Source organism: Trichosurus vulpecula, chromosome 1, assembly GCF_011100635.1.
Source record: "Trichosurus vulpecula isolate mTriVul1 chromosome 1, mTriVul1.pri, whole genome shotgun sequence".
Classification (NCBI taxonomy): Eukaryota; Metazoa; Chordata; class Mammalia; order Diprotodontia; family Phalangeridae; genus Trichosurus; species Trichosurus vulpecula.
The window spans coordinates 516076393-516086062 of record NC_050573.1 but is presented as its reverse complement, the minus strand read 5'-3'; the positions used below and the strand labels follow the sequence as shown (position 1 = coordinate 516086062).

At 39.4% G+C, this 9670-nt stretch overlaps 1 protein-coding gene across 1 annotated transcript; it reads left to right on the top strand.

The window, feature by feature from the left end:
* The first annotated feature begins 8529 nt into the window (after positions 1–8529).
* LOC118834619 (actin-related protein 2/3 complex subunit 4-like) lies at positions 8530–9039 on the top strand. Its single transcript, XM_036742066.1, has one exon. It carries the CDS (start codon positions 8530–8532, stop codon positions 9037–9039), a length of 510 nt encoding a protein of 169 aa, XP_036597961.1.
* The last annotated feature ends 631 nt before the right edge of the window (positions 9040–9670 follow it).

Genomic DNA, 9670 nt, shown 5'->3' with positions numbered 1-9670 from the left:
TTGAAAGGTGGGAGGGACCTCAGAAAGCATCTCATCTAACTCTTACATGAATATAATTCCTCTCTTCGATATCCCTGATATATTATCATGCAGCTTATGCTTAACATCTTCCAGTGAGAAATAATATACTGTCTCCAGGCCAGCCCAGTACATTTTTAGAAAATTCTAATTCTAATTTTCACTATATCAAGCTGTATTCTTCTGCCTCTACAACTTTGATTGGTCTAGTTGTGCCCTCAGATACCAGGCAGAACAAATATAATACTTTTTTTTTAAAACATGAAAGGCTTTCGGAAACATGGAGGAAAGTACTCTCAAAGTCTTCTCTTGCCCAGGTAAAATATTCTGAGCTCTTTCAACTGATTTTTATGGCTTGATTTCAGATCTATTCACCACCCTGTTTACAGGTTCTGGACAGGTTCCAATTTATCAGCAATGTATTTCCTAAAACGTGACAAGCAGAATTAAACACAATACTCTAGATTAGGTCTTAGCAAAATAAGGCCTTCAGGCCAAATCTGTCCTGTTGTTTGTTATGGTACATTTACATAAGGTGTAAAAACAATTCTTCACTCATTAAGTATAGAAAAAACCGTTTTTGGGCTAGATTTGGACTGTAGGCCATAAATTACAGAACCTTCCTCTAGATTGTCTAGAAGAATACAAAAGGACTATCACTTCCCTTTCTCTGGACACCATATAACCATTAATCCATTCCTCCATAGTATTAATAATAAGGGAGGGTCTGCAAGTAGTGCAATTCTAAAAAAACAAGACGCCCTGACTAAAGCAGTACAATGATCAATGTATTTGTATTAGAGGACAACACATCCAGTTGTGAGTTTAGACATAAGTACAATAATAAGCAGCCAGAAAATTTCCCCTTGGTTCTTATTTTGCTTACACTACACCAGCAGAAAACTAGTGCTACCCATCTGCATAGTTGATGGACAGGAATGTATTAGGATGTAGTTACATGAGCAAACATTTGCTCAGCAGTTCTATTTCCACATATTCATTTTTCAAGCATTGATAATGAGGGATCTGTGAGCATAGACTAGAAGATTATTATCGACCATTTGTTTTTGTTGTTCAGTTATTTTCAATCCTGTCTGACTCTTTATGACCCCATTTAGGGTTTTCTGGGCAAAGATAATGGAGTTGTTTGCTGTTTCCTTCCCCAAATCATCTTACAGATAAGAAAACTGGGGCAAACAAGATTAAGTAACTTGCCCAATACATAGCTAAAAGGTGTCTGAGGTCAGATTTGAACTCCGGAAGATGGCTGTTTCTGAGTGGGATGGTGAAGCCCTCTCAAGGAATCTCAATCTCAGCCTTTCTGTGAGTTAAGTGAGATGAATGGGGGTGGGGACCTTTCGGCATGGCTCAAGGCTTCTGACTGACAGCTAGGCCTAAGTTTCAAGTTACTAAAATCACCTGAACTGTGTCTTCACCAAATAAGGGTAAAAGTGTTTTTAAGAGTTGGCATTGGCTAAATTGTACCTGGGGTGGTAGATTTCCACGTTTAGATTGTGAACCTGGACTCCATCAATGAGAGTAATGGGTCAGTGGTGGGGTGGGAGTTGTTTGCATTAGGGTATAAAGCTAAGTTCTGCCCTCTGGGCACAGCCTCTCCCTACAGATTGTCTAAATTGGTTCGGAAACTGCCCTTTCTTCCCAGATCATAATAAAGAAGTTTTTGGTTTCTACCTGGAGAGATCTCTGATTCATTTAATTAATAACAGGTGGGTGGTCTCACCTCATACATTCCTGACTCCAGGCTGGCACTCTATCCACTGCACCCCCTAGCTGCCTGACAGTGTTACATAGCAGGAAAAAAATGGATTATGAAGCTGCCATACAAGAATATTGATGTTCAGAAAAAAAATAGAATAAAATTTCACTATCCTTGTGATGTCTGGACGATATCTTACCATATCTGAATCATCATATTCAGTTCTTGGTTGCTACATTTTTAAAGAAATATATTTTCACTCAACATAGGTGAGGTTTTACAAAACGAGTTGTGCAAAACTAGACCAAATTGCCTCATGTGTGAGTCCTTACCACTAGATGCATTAAAATAAAGCATCAGTGAACATCCACTCATCAGAGATATTTTCTTTTTTTTTCTTTTTTTTTGTTTTAAGAAAACAAATTTTATTTAATTTATTTAATATATTTACTTTTCAGCATTGATTTTCACAGGAGTTTGAATTACAAATTTTCTCCCTATTTCTACTCTCCCCCCACTCCAAGATGGTGTATATTCTGGTTACCCCATTCTCCAGTCAGCCATCCCATTTTCACATCATCTTCCACTTTTTCATTCTTTTGGTTCTGTTTTATAATATCTTGATTTCTCATTAAGTCACTAGCTTCCACTTGCTCCAATGTCATTTTTAAGGTAGTATTTTCTTCAGTGGTCTTTTGGACCTCCTTTTCCATTTGGCTAATTCTGCCTTTCAAGGCATTCTTCTCTTCATTGGCTTTTTGGAGCTCTTTTGCCATTTGAGTTAGTCTATTTTTAAAAGTGTTGTTTTCTTCAATATTTTTTTCAGTATTTTTTTGGTTCTCCTTTAGGAAGTCATTGACTTGTTTTTTCATGGTTTTGTTGCATCATTCTCATTTCTCTTCCCAATTTTTCATCTACTTCTCTAACTTGCTTTTCCAAATCCTTTTTGAGCTCTTCCATGGCCTGGGACCAGTTCATGTTTTTCTTGGAGGCTTTTGGTGTAGGCTCTTTGACTTTGTTGAGTTCTTCTGTCTGTATGTTTTGGTCTTCTTTGTCACTAAAGAAAGATTCCAAAGTCTGAGACTCAATCTGTGTGTGTTTTCACTGCCTAGCCATGTTCCCAGCCAACTTACTTGACCCTTGAGTTTTTCGTTGGGGTACGACTGCTTGTAGAGCAAAGAGTACTTTGTTCCAAGCTTGAAGGGATGCACTGTTGATTTCAGAGCTCTTTCTATACAGCCACCTCTGCCACACCAGCACTCCTCCTTCCCCATGACCCACCGACTCGGACCTGATGCAACTCTTAAGCAGGCTCTGCACTCCTGCTCTGATACACCACTTAATTCCTCCCACCATGTGGGCCTGGGGCCAGAAGTAACTGCAGTTGTAGTTCTGTAGCTGCCCCACCCCCGCTGCCCCTGGCCAGTGCCTGAACGGTGAACTCTGTCCCCTGCAGTTTTTCCCACTAACCTTCTCTGTTGTCTTTGGGTTTTGTGGGTTGAGAAGTCTGTTATCTGCCACAGCTTACTGATTCAGGGTGCTAGGGCCTGTTCAGCCCGGCTCCCTGTCTGGTTGGTCCTGCCACCACCTATGCTGAGCTGCGCTCCCCTCTGCTCCATGCGCGATAGACCTCATCCAGTGACCATCCAGGCTGTACTGGGCTGGATCCCTGCTTCCCTCTGCTATTTTGTGGGTTCTGCAGTTCTAGAATTGGTTCAGAGCCATTTTTACAGGTTTTTGGAGGGACCTGGTGGGGACCTCATGCAAGTCCCTGCTTTCCAGCCGCTATTTTGGCTCCACCCCCATCCGAAATATTTTCAAAAGAATTTAAGTACCAGGTAGAATACTGGACTAGATGACCTCCAAAACACCTTTCAACTTTAAGATCCTCTGAGTCATGAATTCTATATGTGTGGACTAATATTTTCATCACACTTACTGTGAAAGTAGTTTACATATGTAACTAGTAGAATATATGTCCTCAGAAAGAACTCTTACAAATTTATAATTCTATGATTGTATATGTAGACCACAGCACAACATCTAATGCAACTTGACCTTTCATTACTCCAGTTAATTTGTGCTTTTGCCATTGTGGGTACTCCCTCCACTAATAAAGGCTGTATCTTTTCCATGCCTTCTCATCCTATATGATTCTTGTCCATGACTTTCTATCAAGTTTCCATAGAGGATTCTCTCCAACACACTAGAGATCTTCCTCTAATTCTTCTTAGTATTTTGTGAATACTAGTACAACATTTAAGATAACCATCTTTTATTTTTTGTTTAATGTTCTTTTAGATTTTTTTTAATTTTAGTTTTCAACACTCTAATGTCTTCAGTTTGTCTGAATAATTATGATTTTTGAGAGATCATTGTTTTCTATGATTCATGATCATATGCTATCAGCAAGAGAATATTTCTGTTTAAAGATAAGCTCATTAAACTTTCCAAATACTGAGTGAAGCTTCCCAAATTCAATATAACCCAATCTCCTTTTAGTCAAAACTGAGTCTAATGGCAAGGCCTATTCAAGATTGATAACACTGATAGACTAATTCAATTGATTGTTCATTCAGGTACATTGTCATAAACTAGACCACATAGACTATGCATCTTTTTTTTACTAGGTTGATCTTTTTTGTTGGCCACTGATATCAGAAGAAGGCATTTTTTGTTTGATGGGCTTTATTCGAAACAGCACATGCCATTGCCGTATGTGAATAGAGGCAACAATAGAAATTCTGTATGTAAGAAATCTCTTTTCTATGTAGACTATGTATAGGACAATATCCAATTACAGTGGCACCTTTTGGGTCTATACCTAATAGTAGTACTTCCTTCAACATATACATTATTTCATGGTTATAATTATTTTCTCCATGCTTGTCACAGCATGTCCACACATATGTGAATTCTGGGGTCAAAAATTTACCACTTGGTTATCAGCCTATAGATTATGAGCACCCAAGAGTGAATTTAGCAGAATTGATGAATATGTGTGTCTGTGTGTGAACACTTATATGTATGTATATGTATGTGATATGTATAGCTTTTTTATGCATATGTTCAAAGACTTTCCAGGTTTGTGGGACTGAGCAGAGGATATTTCCCAGAGGCAAAATCTTTGAAATCCCCAGGTTATTTCCATGAGAGATAAGACATCAGATTAGGACCATAGTAGAAAACATCAATATTTCCTATTAAGTAATGAAATTAAGAATTATTATTCAAAAAGTAATACATAAATAGCATGATTCTCTGACTTGCATTAAACAAGTGTACAAAAGATCAAAATTAAAAATAGAAATTCAATTTTTGTAGAAGTTGATGATAGCAGAGTTTTGAGGGAAATAATACATTCCAAAACTCATTGTACAAAAACATGGAGATAGAAAATTGAGTATTATATATGAGGAAAATCAATAAGATCCATTTGGTTAGACTATAGAGTAGAGGAAGAGAATGACATATTAAAAAGTTGGACCAGTTTGGAAAAGACACTTAAAGAAACTTTCCTTCTCATGCTCCTTGACATGCCTTGATCCCTCCTCTGTCTATTCAATGTCCAGTCTCTTCTTGCTTTAGCCTGTCATATCTTTCATCTAATCTACCACCTCTAATAATGTATGAGTTTAAAAAGATTAATATCTCTCAAGAATATTAATAGGCATCTCTGAAAGATGAGAAAGACTTCAAGGCATGGAGTAATGTAGCTATATTTGTCAATATGACGATTTATTTGAGGGGTAGAGACAAAAATCCATGCCCAGAACCCCCTCAATTATAACCCCCTCATGTACGTTGGTAATTACTGCACCTATTCATAAAATCAGCACTTACTAAATGGCAGCTGGAAAGCAGGGACTAGGGTGAGCTCCCTGCCATGTCCCTCCAAAAACCTATAAAAAATGGCTCTGAACCAATTCTAGAACTGCAGAATCCACAAAATAGCACAGGGAAGCATGGCTCCAGCCCAGGACAGCCTGGATGGTTGCTGGGTGAGGTCTTTCATGCATGGAGCTGGGAGCAGAGCAGAGCAGAGCCCAGTGTGGGCCCTGCAGACCAACCAGACCAGGAGCCAGAGGGAGCGAGCCCTAGCGCCCTGAATCAGTGATCTGTGGCAGTTGCCAGACTTCTCAACCCATAAGCGCCAAAGAGAACAGAGAAGGTTAGTGGGAAAAGCTCCTGGGGACAGAGTGAAAGAAGTAGTTCTCAGTTCAGTCACCACCCCAGGGGCAGCAGAGGTGGGGCAGCTACAGAACTACAGCTACAGTTGCTTCCAGCCCCAGGCCTACCTGGTGGGAGGAATTAAATGGCGAATCAGAGCAGGAGTGAAGAGCCTGCTGAAGATCTAAGTCCAGTCCGGGTTGGTGGTTGTTGGGGAAGGAGGAGTGCTGGTGTGGCAGAGCTGGCGCATACCCCCAAGCTTGGAACACAGTACTCTTTACTCTACAAGCAGTCATACCCCACTGAAAAACTGAAGGGTCAAGTAAGTTGGCTGGGAACATGGCCAGGTAGCAAAAACACACCCAGATTCAGTCTCAGACTTTGGAATCTTTCTTTGGTGACAAAGAAGATCAAAACATACAGCCTGAAGAAGTCAACAAAGTCAAAGAGCCTACAACAAAAGCCTCCAAGAAAAACATGAACTGGTCTCAGGCCATGGAAGAGCTCAAAAAGGAGTGGGAAAAGCAAGTTAGAGAAGTAGAGGAAAAATTGGGAAGAGAAATGAGAAGGATGCAAGAAAACCATGAAAAACAAGTCAATGACTTGCTAAAGGAGACCCAAAAAATACTGAAAATATATACTGAAGAAAACAACACGTTGAAAAATAGACTAACTCAAATGGCAAAAGAGCTCCATAAATCCAATGAGGAAAAGAATATCTTGAAAGGCAGAATTAGCCATATGGAAAAGGAGGTCCAAAAGACCACTGAAGAAAATACTACTTTAAAAATAATATTGGAGCAAGTGGAAGCTAGTGACTTTATGAGAAATCAAGATATTATAAAACAGAACCAAAGGAATGAAATAATGGAAGACAATGTGAAATATCTCCTTGGAAAAACCACTGACCTGGAAAATAGATCCAGGAGAGATAATTTAAAAATTATTGGACTACCTGAAAGCCATGAACAAAAAAAGAGCCTACATATTATCTTTCAAGAAATTATCAAGGAGAACTGCCCTGGTATTCTAGAGTCACAGGGCAAAATAGAAATTGCAAGAATCCACCGATTGCCTCCTCAAATAGATTCCCAAAAGAAATCTCCTAGGAACATTGATGCCAAATTCCAGAGCTCCCAGGTCAAGGAGAAAATACTGCAAGCAGACAGAAAGAAAAATTTGAGTATTGTGGTAACACAATCAAAATAACTCAAGATCTAGCAGCTTCTACATTAAGAGATCGAAGGTCTTGGAATACGATATTCCGGAGGTCAATGGAGCTAGGATTAAAACCAAGAATCACCTACCCAGCAAAACTGAGTATCATGCTCCAAGGCAAAATATGGATTTTTAATAAAATAGAGGACTTTCAAGCTTTCTCAGTGAAAACACCAGAGCTGAATAGAAAATTTAACTTTGAAACACAAGAATCAAGAGAAGCATGAAAAGGTAACCAAGAAAAAGAAATTTCAAGGGACTTACTAATGTTGAACTGTTTTGTTTACATTCCTACATGGAAAGATGATGTGTATGATTCATGAGACCTCAGTATTAGGGTAGCTGAAGGGAATGTGCATATATGTGCACATATATATATATATATATACACACACACACACACACACGTGTATATATATATATATATACACATATATACGTATATATATATGTGTGTGTTTATGTATATGTATATGTGTGTGTGTATGTATACATATATGTATATGTATATATATAGAGAGAGAGAGTGGGCACAGGGTGAGTTGAAGATGAACGGAAGATATCTAAAAGAAATAAAATCAAATTAAGGTATGAGAGAGCAATATATTGAGAGAAGGAGATAGGGAGAGATAGAATGGGGTAAATTATCTCACATTAAAGTGTCAAGAAAAGGCAGTTCTGTAGGAAGAGAAGAGAAGGCAGGTGAGGGGGAATTAGTGAATCTTGCTCTTATCAGATTTGACCCGAGGAGGGAATACCATACATACTCAATTGGGTATCTTACCCCACAGGAAAGAAGGCGGAAGAAGATAAAAAAGGGGGGATGACAGAAGGGAGGGCAGATGGGGGTGGAGGTAATCAAAAACAAACACTTTCAAAAAGGGCCAGGGTCAAGGGAGCAAATTCAATAAAGGGGGATAGTTTAGGAAGGAACAAAATATAGTTAGTCTTTCACAACTTGAGTATTGCGGAAGGGTTATACATAATGATATGCATGTGTCCTATGTTGAATTACTTGACTTCTTAGGGAGGGTGGGTGGGAATGGAAGAAGGGAGAGAATTTGGAACTCAAAGTTTTAAAAACAGATGTTCAAAAACAACAAAAAAAGTTTTTGCATGCAACTAGAAAATAAGATACACAGGCAATGGTGTGTAGAAATTTATCTTGCCCTACAAGAAAGGAAGGGAAAAGGGGATGGGAGGGGAATGGGGTGACAGAAGGGAGGGCTGAGTGGGGAGCAGGGCAACCAGAATATGCGCCATCTTGCTGGGGAGGGTAGAAATGGGGAGAAACTGTGTAATTCAAATTCTTGTGAAAATTAATGCTGAAAACTAAATATATTAAATAAAAAAAATCAGCACTTACTCCCTTGCACTTCCACTTTCCATCCTAGCCAGCCTCAACAATGACTGCCACTCTCCACCCCTACCTTGGTGTGGTTCAGGCCACGCTGCAAGCTGCACTTTGCCTGGAGAATTGCTCCTCCCAGATCATGGAGAGGCACAACAAGCCAGAGGTAGAAGTCAGGAGTAGCCAAGAACTCCTGTTACAACCTGTGACCATCAGCAGGAATGAGAAGGAAAAGGTTCTGATCGAGGGTTCCATCAATTCTGTTAGAGTCAGCATTGCTGTGAAACAGGCTGATGAGATTGAGAAGATCCTTTGCCACAAATTCACGTTCTTCATGATGATGAGAGCAGAGAAGTTCTTCATCTTGCATAGTAAGCCTGTGAAGGGTTATGATATCGTTTTCCTAATTACAAACTTCCACACAGAGCAAATGTACAAGCACAGACTTTTGGACTTTGTGATCCACTTCATGGAGAAGATTGATAAGGAGATCAGTGAAACGAAGCTGTCGGTCAATGCTCCGTCTCATATTGTGGCACAGGAGTTCCTCAATGAGAATTTTTAGAGCATCTTACTGAATCTCTCTGGCTGCTCCCTCCTCTCTTCCTCTCTCCTCTCTCTGCAAAGTTGCCCTGCTGGAACTCAAAAGAACCCTGGGGCAAAGGGAGGGATGCAGGGGCACAAGCTAGAGAGCTTGCTATTGGAAAGAAAACAGCAATAGACCTGCAAGGCCACACCCAGTAGGTCAGCCTGGTGGTCTTGAAATTTAAAATTCGGTGCTTGTAAAAAAAAAAAAAGATCCGCACTTACTGCATTTTGTAGTTCACAATCATAGACTTGATAATGAAACTTGCTTTCTTCTCATTTTCTTCTTAACCTTCAGTCTGGCTTCTGACCTTATCATTCAACTAAAATTGCTCTCTCAAGTTGCTGATGATCTCTTAACTACCAAATGTAGTAGCTTTACATCAATTCTTATCCTTCTTAATATTTCTGCAGCTTTTGGAACTACTGATCACCTTTTTTCTCCTTCGTATTCTCTTCTCTCTAGGTTTTTATAAAATTACTCTCTCATTATTTTGCCATCTGTCTTACAGCTCTTTCTCAGTTTCTTTTTCTGCATCTTCATTTGGGTAGAACTGATCCACAGTGGATGTCCCAAAAGGCCCTTCCTTTGGCATTTATCTCTTCTCCCT